The sequence below is a fragment of the Danio aesculapii genome, chromosome 2 (assembly GCF_903798145.1).
Source record: "Danio aesculapii chromosome 2, fDanAes4.1, whole genome shotgun sequence".
NCBI classification, from domain to species: domain Eukaryota; kingdom Metazoa; phylum Chordata; class Actinopteri; order Cypriniformes; family Danionidae; genus Danio; species Danio aesculapii.
This window is the reverse complement of record NC_079436.1, coordinates 5269646-5287584: the sequence shown is the minus strand read 5'-3', so window position 1 is coordinate 5287584 and position 17939 is coordinate 5269646. Positions and strand designations below refer to the sequence as shown.

At 37.2% G+C, this 17939-nt stretch overlaps 1 protein-coding gene across 18 annotated transcripts in view; it reads left to right on the top strand.

Moving 5' to 3' along the window:
- Positions 1–17939, top strand: part of dlg1b (discs large MAGUK scaffold protein 1b) — a 185212-nt gene that overhangs the window by 163959 nt on the left and 3314 nt on the right. For 13 of the 18 annotated variants that reach the window (XM_056471362.1, XM_056471342.1, XM_056471318.1 and 10 more), the window contains 7 exons: positions 2641–2737; positions 7645–7686; positions 13027–13077; positions 13630–13731; positions 14639–14811; positions 15929–16038; positions 16311–16402. In XM_056471362.1, the coding sequence (XP_056327337.1) occupies positions 2641–2737; positions 7645–7686; positions 13027–13077; positions 13630–13731; positions 14639–14811; positions 15929–16038; positions 16311–16402 (667 nt within the window). Of the gene's footprint in view, positions 1–2640; positions 2738–2980; positions 3015–7644; positions 7687–13026; positions 13078–13629; positions 13732–14638; positions 14812–15928; positions 16039–16310; positions 16403–17939 lie in introns of all 18 variants that reach the window. The other 5 variants (XM_056471325.1, XM_056471427.1, XM_056471402.1 and 2 more) reach the window with 2 other exon arrangements.

Below are 17939 nucleotides of genomic sequence, written 5' to 3'. Positions count from 1 at the left end.
TCTGCCTTAGAATGGATGTGCATCCACTGCCAAAGAGAAGAACTGTGTAGTTTGATTCAATAAAACCACACACAGGCTCAGCGGCTGTTGCAATGAACACCAAAGCAAAGCAGAACTAGGCCTAGACATGCTTCTGGCTCACTCACAACTCGCTCCTAACCCTCTGCATGCAGATCTGTCCGTCTGCTTCTCATGTGTTGAGATTTCCTGCTGTCGTTCTTGAGTCTGTGACTCAAATCCGATTATTTGTCCATTTCAGTTCTTCATGCATTTCATAAACAACTCTGGATTTGTGACATCCTCCATTAGTTCAGTTAAAGCAGTGGTCTCAAACTCAATTCCTGGAGGGTCGAAGCTCTGCATAGTTTAGCTTCAACCACCTCCAACTCACACCTGCTTAGTCTCTAGTAGTCTTGAACACCTTGATTAGTTGGATTAGCTGTGTTTGGTTAGGGTTGAAGCAAAACTATACAGAGTTGCAGCCCTCCAGGAATCAAGATTGAGACCTATGAGTTAAAAGTATAGTTCACCCTAAAATGAAAATTCAGTCATCATTTACTCACCCACTCCTCACTTGTTAGATACCTGTTTGACTTTGGTTCTTCTGTTAAACACTAAAGAAAGATATTTTGAAGAATGTTGGAAACCCTTAGCCATTGTGACCAGCTTGGTATTTTTTGTTTCTCATTATATATATTGACCTTATTCCGAATTAGTTGCCTATGTGAGAAATGACTAGGAATAATTAACTGTCAAAGCACTTGCTTTATGAACAAGTGTGTTCATGACTATAAATAAAAAGTTTAATAATATAATGAGAAAATTTCATTTTGCAACATCAAGCTGCATAGCGAGCTGTTTTTAACGTCAGCTAAATATCAATGGAAGTGAATCAAACCCAAAGTCTTGAGCCAAAAAGATTTGAATGTCTGCTCGTACATGAAGACTGGGGTCATTACAACATTCTTCAAACTAATGTCTTGTTAAGCGAAAGGTTTGCTTGAGGTTAAAGATGACATTGGATGCCAGTTTTACACAAGTTGATATGATCTTTTCGGGTTTTAAAGGTGCAGTATGTAAGTTTGACACCCAGTGGTTGAACTAGGTATTGCACGCCTAGTTCAAAACACATGCAAGCGCAGGTTGCCAGATTGACGACACCAACATATCAGTGATTCGTCATGTACATTTAATAATGTTAAAGAGGTTTAATATGTATCAATTAGATTATAAACCTTACCATTTCATTGGAATGCAGTGAGTGCACTATTCTGTGCTTCTGAATGGCTGTATTTAACTTTCAATTGCTTATCACTGCAAATCTATTCAGCGTGTTGTTAGGACACAGGGTTACAATATAACCTGCTCACCTAATGGTTGCTATGTTAATATTTACATTATTCGCTAATTAATAACCACCTCATGTGGAACTCTCAATCGTGTCTCATTTCGGAGTCTGCTACTGTCCACCGGAGGTCGCATTACATGCTTTGAAAGCCTTCTTGACTGAACGAATGAATGAAATACGCTGCTTTCCATCAAGGCAACCCGGAGTGCTGATATATAATTGGCTAAAGTGGCATTGGGTGGGTTTAAAAGAACCAAAATGAAGATCTTCCGGCACGTAACGCATATTTTCAAAGCAGAATATCTGACTTTGTTTCTTCAGATAGACAAGAATGTTCACTTAGCATGTTTCTTAAATACCTGCGAACATATTATGGTATTTATATGCTTTAGAAGAGTCAAATCTTACATACAGCACCTTTAGGAATATCTTTAAGCTAGTGTGTGTTCAAAACAGTGACAAAATTGGAATGATTTGGATGAAATAAACCTGATATAAATATCCAATGCCTGCAGTTTGTCACTTCCGCCTAAATGGATCAGCTATTTTTTTGCCCGTCACCTCATACTTCTATTTTACATCAAATGCTCTCTAGTATCTGAAATGCCCCGCCCACTTTTCATTCGATGCGGTTGAGATCAGCCACTCTCACCGGCAGAGCTGTGATAAAAACTAAACGATATTGGCTATTTTTTTTAAAGGGGAGGAGCTATACTATGTCCCACCCTCTTTTTGTGTTGCAGTTGAGATTATGTCAAACATCGAATGTAATGTACTGTTTGTATTTACATAACGCATTTATCATGTAAGGCTATACACCCAAAGTGCCTCGAAGAATCCCCTTCACTATACTGGGGCGTTAGGACTCACACAGACCGCAGGTTGAGCGCCCCCTGCTGGCCTCACTAACACCACTTCCAACAGCAACCTAGTTTCGCATGTGGTAAAATGCACATGAATATGAATAAAACTGCACATTTCAAAGCACTTCACAGGACCTTTAAACAATCTAAAAGAAAGTCTAAAATCTAAATATTGAAAAATAGTGAAAATTGAATCTGATGTCACCTTTAAGTATGGCTATTTTCATTTTTAGGTGAACTATTCCTTCAACGCCATCTCTAAGATGTTTTTGGTCAAATGTATGTCATACCACCTACAAAGCCACAGTTCAAAGGTTTAAGAAAGCTGAGAGCAGAGCAACTTTTATTTTTACCATATGAACATTAGTCAGTCCTTTTCCCCGTCCCTTCTTTTCTTTTGCCCCTCTCCAACCTTCTCTTCCTCCGCAGTCCCTCAATGACAAGCGTAAAAAGAACCTCTTTTCCCGCAAGTTCACCTTCTACAAGAACAAGGATGCGAGCGAGCAGGAAACAAGCGATGTGGAGCGTAAGTACTGAAAGAAGCACTCCAGTAAACAAACACTGGGCAGGAGTAGGGCAGCAGGTCATAAGGACTGAGGTGGGCACTGCTCTATTAGACACAGCAGGTATCGGAGCCCACTTTAGGTGGAGAATGCTTGGTGCCTGCTGTGTCTGGTGGCTTGACCAGGCCTTAGAGTGTCTCAGTTAACCCATGTACTCTTGTGGTTGTTGTCTTTCTCCTTGCTCCCTCTTCCTGACCGCTCCACAGGACAACCCAGACGACATGCTATCCAAAGGCCAGAGTAAGTTCCTCACGTTCAGTAGACGGACACTCGGTCGCCTCTGGACCAGACCTCAACTCTGATTCCATTTCTTTCACATCTCTCGTTCTTCACTCTCATGGTTTATACTGATGCTTTTAAGAGAACACACACACAGGTTGTGTCAACTGCTGTTAATATGCTTTTTCATTGATCAGATCACTAATAAAGGGAATTATTTATAAATATTATTCTCTTTATTCCAGACACTACAAAAGTACAAAAGAGAGACAAAACACTACAAAAATATACATTAAAACAGACAGTTATGCCAATATTTTATCAAAGGTGACTGAAAAACAACATTAAAATGCCATTCTGAGAACTCTACAATCTACAGATAAACTTATAGATCAAATTTCTCATGATCAAACTCTTAACTTACAAAATATTCACTTGCACCACACCATCTATGTTTTAAGAAGAGTCCTCATACAATCATTGTATGCAACCTGCAGCTTATGGAGACTCTCTTTTTTAAAATTATATCACAGAGGAGCTGTGTATAAAGAACTGCAGTAAGTTCTAAAGAGGTTTACCTGCTCCGAACACAAATAAAACTTTCTCACCAGCATATTTGTTTTTTTTACATTATCATAATTTATTAAATTCATCCGAGTGCTCCGGTTTCCCCCAGAGTCTAAAGACATGCGCTATAGGTGAATTGAATAAGCTAAGTTGGCCGTAGTGTATTAGTGTGTGAAAGTTTAGAGTGTGGGTTGCGGCTGCAAGGGCATCCGCTGCGTGAAATATATGCTGGAATAGTTGACGGTTCATTCCACTGTTGCGACCCCTGATTAAAAAAGGGACTAAGCCGAAAAGAAAACGAATGAATGAATAATTTATTAAAAATGATCAGGATGAATGTACAATGTGTTTCCAGAAATAAAATCAGAGGCAAGTTTTACAAATAGTGTGCCAGAGGTTGTAGTCCAAATGTACTACAAAAGCAAATCATAAACATTAATAGCAAATAAATGAACTAATCATTTACCCAATAAATAAATAAATACATACCTACATACATAAGAGCAAAAGCATAAAATGACAAATAAATAAATAAATAGATGGATAAAAATAAAATGGAAAAAAGGTAAACGTAATAGTAATAGTAAATAGTCACAAAGCCTGTGGAAAAGTTACTATTCAGTTATTGAATGTTTTAAAAACGTGAATTATTTTTCACATTAAAAATTATATATACTTTTTTCAGACAACAGTACAACCCTATAATGGAGACATGCCATTTGAAATAAAGAAAGAGAAAAAAAAAAACCTTAGAACAAAAAAGAAACAAAACAATAACCAACAAACAACACAATACCGCTCCCTTTGTACTTCTGACAATCCCCATTCCAAAATCAAAAAAAACAAACCCTAATTGACAAACTATTTCTAAGGTCAATATTATTAGTCCCCTAAGAATCTTTTTTCCTTATTGGATGCAGAACAAGCCACTGTTGTCCAATGACTAGGGCCATACGGAATCTGCGAACGTTTTTTTGCTATTTCTGCGGAAAATTTTGGTAAAAATCTGCGGATTTCTGTGGAATTATTTTGGGAGTATCATAACTAAAACCTTAATATGTGAAATAAAAAATAATACCTTTTTAACTTTTAATTAATGTTTAAAATGAAAATCCAATTAGATTCACTTTATTTGGTAGACAAAGCAAGTCACTCATATAATATCTCTACTAAAAGACTGTAGTAGACAAACTGTACAAACTGCATTGTACATAAATCAGATGAACATTTTCATATTAGTCAATAATATTACTATAATTTAAAAACTGAATATAGATTTACACACATTTACTGAAACAGAATTAATGATGGACTGAAAATCTGCGACAATCTGCAGAATTCTGCGCGTACAGATTCCGTGTGGGCCTACCAATGACTTGCCTAGTTACCGCTAATTAATCTAGTTAAGCTTTGAAATTGCACTTTAAGCTGAAAATGATAACCTTTAAAAATTAAATACTAAACAATATATAATGTACTGACAACATGGCTAAGACAATATAAATCGGTTAATAAAGCTAAAAAGAATTATTAAAATGTGTTAAAATCTTCTCCATTGATCAACACTTACTGTAAATATTTGGCCTAATGATTTTGTCTTCAACTGTACATCATTAAATTATTAATCTCTAGTTAGTGTTGTCCCATTGTCATCAAATCAATGAAAATGCATTTTAATTCCAGAGGAAACAGTGACTGTGATGACCCAGCGTTCAAAATCATATCCATTTAAAGAGCCTCAAACTGTTCTTTATTTCTGTTGTTGATGGTGGAGGTTTAACGTTACTTTCTATAGTCTCTCATACTGTTCTACATGGATTCACCCTCATTTACTACTCACTTTTTTCCCCATATGTTGTTCTTTTGAGTTTTATTTGTCATACACTACACTGTAAAACAATGCAGGGTTTCACACAATTTATTCATGTTGTCCCAACACAAATTGATTAAGCTAATTTAACAAATTGAAGTGGATTGAGCATAAAACAATTAAGCTGTCTCCGAAAAAATCCCAAGAATTGTGTTGTTTCCGCTCATTTTAAATAAGTAGTTATAACTAAATACACTCTAGATTGTAAAGCTATTACATTGTCACATTTTACTCCTCAAAATTTTAATAATAATAATAATTTTGTTTTCTGTGTTGGAGATTGTACACTCAAAAAAAAAAAATTTGTTGTAAACTACTCATTTAAAATAAGCTGAAACAACACAATTCTTGAGTTTTTTGGAACAACTTAGTTGTTTTACTGTGCATCTGGAAAGTATTCATAGCGCTTTCCTTTTTCCACATTTGTTTATGTTACAGCCTTATTTCAAAATTGATTAAATTCATTTATTTCCTTAAAATTCTACACACAATAGCCCATAATGACAATGTGAAAAAGAGTTTTTGAAACCTGAAAGATCACATGTACATAAGTATTCAGTCTCAATACTTTGTTGAAGCACCTTTGGCAGCAATTACAGCCTCAAGTATTTTTGAATATGATGCCACAAGCTTGGCAAACCTGTCTTAGGGAAGTTTTGCCCATTTCTCTTTGCAGTACTTCTCAAGCTCTATAAGGTTGGAGGGGAAGCGACATTGTACAGACATTTTCAGATCTCTCCAGAATTGTTCAATAGGTTTTGTCCTGGGCTTTGGCTGGGCCACTCAAGGACATTCACCGAGTTGTTGTGAAGCCACTCCACTGATATTTTGGCGGTGTGCTTTGGGTCACTGTCCTGCTGGAAGATGAACCATTGCCCCAGTCTGAGGTCAAGAGCACTCTGAGGCAGGTTTTCATTCAGGATGTCTCTGTACATTGCTGCATTTCCCTCTATCCTGACTAGTCTTCCAGTTCCTGCTGCTGAAAAACATCCCCACAGCATGATGCTGCCACCACATGTTTCACTGTAGGGATGGTATTAGCCTGGTGATGGGTGGTGCCTGGTTTTCTCCAAACGTAAAGCCTGGCATTCACTCCAAAGAGTTCAATTTTAGTCTTATCAGACCAGAGAATTTAGTTTGTCACAGAAGAACACTGGAGCTCAGACAGAGTGACCATCGGGTTAAAGATCACCTCCCTGACTAAGGCCCTTCTCCCCCGATCACTAAGCTTAGATGGCCGTCCAGCTCTAGGAAGAGTCCTGGTGGTTCCAAACATCTTTCACTTACGGATGATGGAGGCCACTGTGCTCATTGGAACTTTCAAAGCAGCAGAAATCTTTACCTTCCCCAGCCTTGTGCCTTGAGACAATCCTGTCTCGGAGGTCTACAGTTAATTCCTTTGTCTTCATGCTTGGTTTGAGCTTTGACATGCACTGTCAACCCTGGGACCTTATATAGACAGGTGTATGCCTTTTCAAATCATGTCCAATCAACTAAATTTACCACAGCTGAACTCAATTAAGCTGCTGAAACATCTCAAGAATGGTCAGAGGAAACAGAATGAACCTGAGCTCAATTTAGAGCTTCACACCAAAGGCTGCGAATACTTCTGTATATGTGATTTTTCAGATTTTTTATTTTTAATAAATTTGCGACAATTTCAAAAACTCTTTTTTCACATTGACATTATGGGCTGTTGTGTGTAGAATTTAGAGCAAATAAATGAATTGGAATAAGGCTGTAACAAAATATGTGGAATAAGTGAAGCGCTATGAATACTTTCTGGATGCACTGCATGTTCAATCCACTTAAGTTTGTACAAACTAATAAGTTAACTTAATTCCTTTATCTTGTCCCAACTCAAGTCAGTTGTGTGGAACCCAGCATTTTTAAGTCAGGTAGCTTGAAGTTTTGATCACCACTTGTATGTACAGTATACAGTACATATTTCACTCCATAAAACCACGATAATATGGACAAAAACCTTCGTAATTAATTTAGAGTACTTTCATTGTAATCAAGTGAAGTCTGGAAGGGAAATTAATCAATCTCAAATCAATTTATCAAGGTAAATGAGGTTTAAAGTGTTTGTGATCCTCCACTATACTGAGACTCTGGGACTGGTGTTCCTGTGTTATTTAAAGTCAACTTAAGCATCATCATATGCTCATGTTCTTGGTTTTCATCATCCATTCCCCCTGTGTATGATTTCAGAGCATGTCACCTCTAATGCCAGTGATAGTGAGAGTAGTTACCGTAAGTTTTCTTCCTTCCATTGTGTGCCATTGATCCGTCGACCTCGCCTGCTTTTCTGTTACATATTTAACACTCTCTTTTTTCATCCACTCTGCTGTGCATTAACATGTAGGGAAAATCCATTTTGAGGCAGGACATTGCAGGCAAAAACTGTTTTATGCATCTGTCAGTTTGGAGTTTTTAGGCGTTATTTATTTTATTTTTATGATGATTATGAAGAGAACATCCTTTATACACTTTTCTTTTGTTGCACTCAATAGATAGTTTCTCAAAACGAGTTACAAATCACCACTTCAGCTGCATTTACGTACACTTATAAGGACAGTTCACCCAAATGTGAACATTTAATCCCACTTGCAAGTGGCGAACACTAATGAAGATATTTTATAGAAAGCTGAAACCTGGTAATTATTGACTTCAATAGTAGGAAAACAGTCAATGGTTACGTCAAAACATCTTCTTTTGTGTTCAGCTGGGGAAAAACACCCATTAATGTTTGAAACAAATGAATGGAGAGTAAATAATGACTGAATTTAAAGCGTTTTGATAAAGTGATGCATTAAAAGCTGTATTCTGTGAATATTTTTTACAGAGGCATACATAATGAATAATATTTGTTATACATATTAGTTTACATAATGTTATTTATTTAATTGAATCATTCAATTTAATATAATGTAATTATTTTTTTTTATTTTACTGGCTATGTGTGGTATTTTTTCAAAATTATGACGAGATAAAAACAGATGTCAAAATCCCCCTCATTTTCCACAGTGGTGCTGATAACGGAGCTCTGTGGAATGCAATACAAATGCGCCAATGTAAGGCAATGATTGGCGCATTTGTATTACATTCCACTTTTGTATTACAATAGTCTAATATGGACAATGATCCGATATTTCTGTCTTATGGACTCTCTTTTTTCTGATATTTACATCAATTAATAACCAAAAATACATAAATAGTATGCTTCAGCTTAGCCAGTTATGGAGAAACTGACAGCCAGGCAACAGAAAGATGATGTCACACACAAACAAACACACACACACTAGGGCTTAAACGACTTTAGACTTTTGGAAGTCGACGTTTATGTTATCAAAGTCGAGTCAACATCAACTAGTCACTGGTGATGTCATCAATAAAACAAAAGATACAAATGTTTTGCAACATGCCACAATTTGCAAATTATTTGCAGGAAATATATACACATGCTGTTTGACAGCTCATAACACAGTGCAAACATCATGGGATGATGTTTACACACACTGAAGTTTGTCACACCTCCGCGGCTGCGCACTTCACAGTTTCTGCACGCTTCACGGTTCATTGGCAACAGCCAACAACATGACTTTTCCAGCGTTGCGTAAACGTGATTGGCTAGCATCTGCTGTTGGGTATTTGTATGGAGTGATCTAACTGGCATCTGTTTGACGAGTTAACGTTCAATTAAAGTTCACATGAATCCTTGACGCTGACATAAGAAAAATAACATTTAAAAAATTACTTAATATAATCTGAGGGCAGTTTCATTCAGTGAACCACCTTTGTGTGTAAAGCTGCCATGTAGTTCAGGTCAAACCATGTGATCTGCGCAGCGTGACTAGTCGACATCAATCAAAAAGTGTCACGGCAGAGCATTAAAGTCGACTAGTTGATTAATCGGTGCATCACCTAACGCATGCACGCACGCAAATGCGCACGCTCTACCAGTCCAGCATAGTTCAGAAAATGGTTTGTAATCATGCCGTGCCTTTCTAGGCTCATGTGGAAATACAATTGGAACCCGTACCTTACACAACTGACTGTTCTTAGAACATTTGGCCCTATAGTGGAAAAGCAGATTTGATCCTACTAAATGAAACAAAAATTTGCAACCTGAATTAGTTTATTGTTCAGATATTTGTGCTACAAATTAGTGCCTCTGAAGAATAAACCGCTCATTAAAATTACTTTGCTAGAGGGTTAGTTCACGCAAAAATTATAATTGTTAAAAGTTACTTGCCTGTCACTTGTTCAAAAGTTTCGTCTGTTCTAAACATTAAAACAAAACTAAACACTTTTTTTCTGTTGAACACGAAGATATTTTGAAGAATGTTGTTGCTGGCACCCATTGAAGTCCATACTATTTTTTTTCCTTCTATGGAAGTCTATGGAAGCAACCAGCATTCTTCGAAACGTCTTCATTAGTGTTCAACAGAATAAAGAATCTCCTAAAACTACATGAGGGAGAATAAATGAGGTAATCTTCTTTTTTGCGTGAACTATCCCTTTAAAGTATTCAAATAACTGGTGAAGTACATTTAATAACTATTCTTTTGCCCTGTTCACCTGCAGTGTCTTGCCTTAGTTCAACCTAAACATGACCACAGTAAGTTGTGGACTTCATACAGCCCTGCAGCAGTGAGGCAGGCTGGATAACGTTCCAGAAGCCGCACAGATACTATAGCGAAATCAATCAGTTCGTCCTCCGCCGGCCCCTAGCGCAGTCTCCATGGCAACAGTGCCCTTGCCCTCGCTCTGTCAGAGACAGTCAGAGTCAGAGTGCTGTGTTATCAAAGATATTACTACACTGTCTCGCGGGGCCAGACTGTGATCAGCCGTACAGACTGGCCATTAAACGCCATTACCAGATTCTGCATGATGCCACCATTCTACACGTCACAGAAGCATGTAATGGGGTCGTGAATGAAACCGTGGCGAAGGCGCAAAGACGACGCTCTGTAGAATTTGATCACAGAATTGTTGATTAAGTATTTGGTCAAGCTGCTTGTTCATTTCACAATAGTAAAGTAACTCATCAAAGTAGATAGTAGATCATTTGGATAATTTATTTACAGAACATGACAATATATTAATATAGTATATATAATTTTACATGTTCAATGTTACTTGTCTACTGGTAAGAATATTTATATGAATGTAAAATAAACCACATATATAAACTCACCGGCCACTTTATTAGGTATACCTGTCTAACTCCTTGTTAACGCAAATTTCTAATCAGCCAATCATATGGCAGCAACTCAAAATGCATTTAGGCATGTAGACATGGTCAAGAAGATCTGCTGCAGATCAAACTGAGCATCAGAATGGGGAAGAAACGCGGCATGGTTGTTGGTGCAAGATTGGCAGGTCTAAGTATTTCAGAAACTTCTGATCTACTGGGATTTTCAAGCACAACTATCTCTAGGGTTTACAGAGAACAAGGGTTGACAAAGAATTCTCTCATACATGTGAGCAAATAACAAAAGTAAATCTAATTCTGCACTTATTTCACATCACATTTATAGGGTTTGGTAATAAAGGCATAATATTTTGTATCCTAATGCACAATGTGCTACAATACAGTGGGGCACCAAAAAATACACCAAAGGCACGTCTTAGACCCTTACCAATTCTGCACTTACGAAAGCGATCTTAAAAACTCTTTTTTAGAGCTCTATATAAAATTCTCAGACTTTAAAATCACCACGTCTGTTAATGTTTTTAATAATAAGGTTTTTTATGCAGTAAATTTTGTAGCTTTTAGTAAATGCATGAATAATGTTACAAAGATCAGTTTCAAACTGTACATTTTTTTTATATTTTGTGCCTCAAAAGAATTAAAATAAATAAATAAAATAACTTTTGACAAACATGAAATTAAAATCAAATTTTGAAATGACGTTAATCGACTGAAAATATGATAGATTTCTATTGTGAACTATCTCAAGACATGCGTGATTTATAATTGCAGCAAACTGTTTTGGAAGCATTAAAAGTGTCCAAGAAGATGTCCAAAATCTTTACACACATTGACCCAGAGACTGTTTAGATGCATGTCACTGATGACAAGATGAGGGATAATGATAATAACAATTTACTGTATAATGACCGAAATGGCTTTGAACACCCAGCAGGCACAAGACGTCAACATGACGTCAGATTGAAGTTGTACCCTAACGTCATGGGGATGTTGCATATTGCTTGGAAATGAAACTTGGGTTGACATCAGAACCCAACCTCAAGACTAATGGCCAAACTAAAATCAACCAAATATTAACGTCTAATGATGTTACAGCTTGACGTTGCGTGGACGTTACCACTATGACGTCTCTCAGAAGTAGAATTTTGGTTGCCATGCCTGATGAATAAATGTTAAAATGACGTTGGTTTAAGATGTTGGTTCAATGTTGAAATTTTGATCAGTTTCGAATGCAACCTAAAATCAACCAAATATCAACGTCATTTGACATCGTTATTGGACATCAAAATAACATTGTGCATAGACGCTGGCTGGACATTGAATTTTGGTCACCTGACATCACAACCTAAATCTAACCTAATGTTAACGTCTTATGATGTCGTGTGCCTGTTGGGCAATAACTAAACGCACTACAGAATGTTACGTTTACACACATTCACAAATTACATATAAATGCATCGGCTCTTAACAGCGTAATACTCATTACTCTTGAGTACTTTTGAAAGGTCTGCGTTTTACTCATACTTTGATAAATATTTACAACACATACTTTTACCCTACTTGCTCTACAATTTTAGGCAACCATTGGTACTTTCATTTAAGTATGATTTTTCAGTACTCTTTCCACCACTGTGAATAATGTTACAAAGATCAGTTTCAAACTGTAAATTCGTTTATAGTTTGTGCCTCAAATAATTTAAATAAATAAATAAAATAACTTTTTTACAAAAATAAATCAAATAAACATTTGAACGACTGAAAATGATTTATTTCTTTGCCATCGTAGAAATAAACTACACTTTTTACAAACATATGTATGTAAAAGGAGGTTCGTAAAAGTAATCTCTCATACATGTAACTAAACAAGAATAAAAATAATTCTGCAGATATTTCACATCACATTCATTGTGAATTGGTAATAAATGCATAATAATTGGCATCCTAATGCACAATATGCTACAATACAGTGCGGTATACACCACAGGCGCATCTTAGGCCCTTATCAGTTCTGCCCTTAACTTTAAAGAAGACTCTTATTTCATTTCTAGCACGTCTCTGCCACTAACGCAGCCAGCCTTAGGCAATCAGGCCTGCTGAGATGCACAGAAACAGCTCCACTTTAATCATTATGACAGTCTCATGCCAACCACGACGGACGACTCCATTGCCTGAACGCTTCATTTCTGGCACACAGACGACATCTAGTGGCCACAAGGGGATCTTGCATAGCTTTTGCTGCCATTTCACTCATTTAATAACAAGAATGCATGAGCAAAAAATGCTTCAGGATATTAACAGCCTTGCTTTGTTTGCTTAAATGTAACACCTTCTAAATGATGAGTATTTTTATTGTGTGTGTTGTTCATTTTTTTCAGGTGGACAGGAGGAATATGTGCTGTCTTATGAGCCAGTCAGTCAGCAGGAAGGTAAATGCTAATGCTAACGTTTGAGATTTCACATATTAACAGTTGTTTTTAGGTAGTCATAATGGGCTATGTGCACACAGACTTTTTATTTTCAGTCAATCAGCCCAAGCACTTACGGTGGATTGTCTTTCCATTACAGAATTGCCACGTTTAAGATCTGATTTCTTTAAAAATCAGTGATCTTCACTGCCTGATTGATATACGATATAAAACATGTGTTAGATCAAACAAGAAGCACTGCATTTAATTCTATTATTCTGCGCCATTGTTTTAAAATATGGACATTTATTTTACCTCAGTATTTTCAATGGAGTTTCTGCGCTAGCCTAGCCTGCTATTGATGGCGTCTTTCATCTCATTTTACATTTAAACAACTAAAAAAATGCCTAAGTTAATTTAACTGATTGTATTTTAATTACTTTTTAACATCAATGGTGTAAAAGAAACCTTATGAAATTGATAATAGTAACCTTTCACCGGAAGTTTATTGTTGGCTGAAAAACACTAGCTGTGCATATAGTCCATTGATTTGTATGTATGCTCTTTCCTTAGTGAACTACTCTCGACCGGTGATCATCTTGGGTCCGATGAAAGACCGAGTAAACGATGACCTGATATCAGAGTTCCCGGACAAATTTGGTTCCTGTGTTCCCCGTAAGTTGTCTGTACACTGTTAATGAACTTGATTAGATTGTGAAAAATTACACATTTTACAGGCAAATCAGACAGCAATCTAAATGAAAAGTTTCAAACTAAACATTTTTTTTATATTTTGTGGCTCAAAGTATTTAAATAAATAAATAAAATCAGTTTTTACAAACATAAAAATGAATAAACTTTTGAAATGATGTAAAGCGACTGAAAATATGATTTATTTCTAAATAAACGGCACTTTTTATTATTTTTTTTTTTTACAAAAGTGTGTTAAAACGTGTGTTAAATACCTTAAAAGTATTCTCTCGTACATATGAGTAACTACCAAAAATAAAACTAGTTCTGCACATATTTCACATCACATTCGTGGAGATTGGTAATAGATCCATAATACTGACGGCGCTAGTGTCTACACCAGGGATGGGCAAACTCGATCCTGGAGGGCCGGTGTCCCTGCATAGTTTTGCTCCAACCGTAATCAAACACACCTGCTTGTAGCTTTCTAGTGATCTTGAAGACACTAATTAGCATGTCCAGGTGTGTTTGATTAGTGTTGGAGCAAAACTCTGCAGGGACACCGGCCCTCCAGGATCAAGTTTGCCCATGCCTGGTCTACACGGTCTTTAATCTCGTTTTACGTTTAAACAAAGCCATAAGAGTTATATAATATCATTTGTGTGGTATTTTCATCAGACTTATTTTACATCTTGTAAAAAAGTGCATAATACATCCCCACTAATGGAGAGAACACATTTTTAAACATAATAGTTTTAATAACTAATGTTTAATAACTAGATTCCTGTGTATTTTCTCTGTGAAAAATTCAGTTAGTAATACTGCAGCAAGCATGGGTTCAATACAGAAATCACACCTGTCATTTTCTCCTCTCTCTCTCTCTCTCTCTCAGATACGACAAGGCCGAAGCGTGATTATGAGGTGGACGGCAGAGACTACCACTTTGTGGTGTCCCGAGAGCAGATGGAGAGAGATATACAGGAGCACAAGTTTATCGAGGCGGGCCAGTACAACAGTCACCTGTACGGGACCAGTGTGCAGTCGGTCAGAGAGGTGGCAGAAAAGGTAAGCTCCAGATTCATAGCCTGCACACAAAAGATTTACATGGATATTTGCATAACGCGTTATTTCAGAATGCAGCTTAGCAGTATTTCTGGAGAAGTAGGCCGTTCGGGTCTTAAAAGGTCTTAAATTGTATAAACAAGTGTTCTTACACATGTATTAATTTCCCCATGGCCATGTCTAACCTAAAATTGTAATCGGTAAACGGATTTCCTGTTTGTTTTCAGTTAAATTCTCAGATTATGTCAGTCAGAGGTATTGGGCGTGGCTAACATACTTAACTACGCCCCCTCCAACAAACAGAAATGGTGAGGAGGAGGGGTCTGTTAGGTTGTAATAACTCTTCCCAAACCCTTTTCCAGATCTTTCTGAATAAAATGCCTACTTTACTACATCCAATCAGCTCACAGGAAAAAAGCAAGCCACGCCCACTGTTTGTTTATTTAATATTCAGTTTCTCTAGGAACTGTCACAATACGAAAAAAAAATTGTCGCAGCTTCTAGTTCATGCGGACTTTAAAGTAGAGGTCTGCATTGCGAATAATTTCCAAATAAAACGCGGGAGCGATCGGTAACTGGTCGAATTTTGGACGAGAGCAGGCGGTCTAACAATATCGCTCCTGAATCCCGAGCAAGTGAGCACGCGTATGTATGTGTGTGAATGAGATAGCGTGATGCTGCATTTAGCTTGTTTGTTGCTGTCTCTGTGTGTGCGTGTGTGTGTGCGTGCGTGCGTGTGAATGAGAGAGAGTGTGATGCTGTCTGTGTGTGTGCCACTTGCTTGGTGCTTATGTGTGTTTATACAGACAGCTTGTTATAGGCTGTCTGGACTCTGTATAGCTGGGTTGTTTTCGGTTTTGTTCTACCCCCCGCTCGTTAGCGGGAGCAGGCGTGGCAGTCAGAAAACGGGGTGGGGCGGACAGCGGGATAACAAATGCTCAATATAAGCAGGAGCGATCGAGTTCGGACTAAAACCTGGCGGGAACGGGATTCAAAATTTTGTCCCGCGCAGATCTCTACTTTAAAGCATGAGATAAATCCTTATTGCTAACAGTATGAAAATGTTGTGTGTGTGTGTGTGTGTGTGTGTGTGTGTGTGTGTGTGTGTTTCTTTCCTCAGGGCAAACACTGTATTCTAGATGTGTCGGGTAACGCCATCAAGAGGCTGCAAGTGGCGGTGCTTTACCCCATCGGCATCTTCATCAAACCAAAATCAGTGGAGAACATCATGTGAGTACAAGACAAGCGATCAAACTAGCATGTGCCAATGTTGTTTTGGTGTGTTTACATAGAAGAATATGGTGACTGTGTAAATACACAGTATAGTTACGATCTGGAATAACTACGGAAAAAAAATAAGTGGGGGCTATTAATATAGGGGGCTAATAATTCTGACTTCAACTGTATATCACGGGTCACTAATCCATAAAGGTTGTTTTTTCTTCAGCAAGCTGTGTAATAAAACACAGTGTGTAATCAGAGCCTGTTTGCTGTCTCTTCAGGGAGATGAACAAAAGACTGACGGAGGAACAAGGCAGAAAGACGTACGACAGAGCCATGAAGCTGGAGCAGGAGTTCATGGAGCACTTCACAGGTCTGTCTGCTTGTCACAACACATTTACACACAGTATATATTCATTATTTTTAGTATATACAGGAGAAGATGGGGTCCCACTTTTTATTTATGTACTTGCATCTAAATATAAATACAATGTACTTACTGTGTTTATAATGTATTGCAGAACACTTCTGGGTGGGATACGGGTAGGGTTAGGGACAGGTTTGGTGGTATGAGTTGGTTCAAGGGTGTGTTAAGGTGCAAATTAATTACAGATGTAATCACATGCAGGTAATTAATCAATCACAAGCATGATGTAAAAACATGTATTTACACAATACAGACATTGTAACAAATGATTAATTTCAGTGTAGGTACATATTAGTTAAGACCGCTCAGTATAAAGTGTGATTGAAGATGGTTATTAAATATTTAAAATGTAAGCACTTAAGAACATGCATTAAATTAGCTAGAGACACAATATACAGCCATATCGCATTGCTACTCGTGTGATATTGCATTTATACAACAGTTTGACGGCATAATCGTGTACATAAAGAAGAAAATCAAACATGGAGAGTCTCAAAAATCTATTTGTAGGAGGAACTACTTTCTTACGCCGTTCATTTACATCTGCAGCTCATGTCAGGACAGCAGAAACCGCTGCTAATTCACAAACGTCACTTTAGAGCTAGTGTTTGAATGATTCTCTAGTGTAATGTCTAAAGTGATGACAAAACGGATGACTTTGCTCACATTTTAAGACTATAAGGCTGAACGACTTGAAATGCCATCAGTCTACAGAGATTTCCCAGTATTTCTCTGTTGCAATCGGGATGTAACAATAATTAACCCTGAAAAAGCCAAAGCAAAGCAAACACTAGCAGATTGCTATAATATAAATGCAGCACTACAACATACAAAAGAGAGAGATCGACTTAATGTCACTTCCCTGTTTTATAATGATTTGTTCAGCTGTAGTTTAAAACTTTTTCTCCTCTAAGGACTTATTATGCGGTCTCTGTCGCCATCTTGTGGCAGAACGTCAACCATTTTAGTCAGAACTCCCTTACAAAAATTGTAATATAGTCTACACAAATATAGCAGGGGTGTCAAACTCAGTTGCTGGAGTGTCGCAGCCCTCCACAGTTCCAACCCAACTCCCACACACTTGCCTGTAGGTTTTAAGCAAGCCCGAAGAACTCAATTAGTGTGATCAAGTGTGTTTAACTGCGGTTGGAACTAGACTGTGCAGAGTTGCGGCCTTCCAGGAACTGAGTTTGGCTGCATTTACACTGCATGGTTTAAGTGACTCAATTCTGATATTTTGTTATCATTATTATTATTATTATTTATGTATTTTACCTTGTGTATTATTTATTGCTGTTGATTACTTTTAATTGTTAGAATATTTTTATAATTATAGAAAATTGGTATTTATAAAACGTGGTAAATTTGATCTATTTTTTTTGCCATGACAAAGTCATAGAAGCTGAAATTGCAATTAATTTAAAACTCTCTCTCTCTCTCTGATTTTTTTTTTCTCTCATGTGGCATGTGTAAGCAGGAAAAA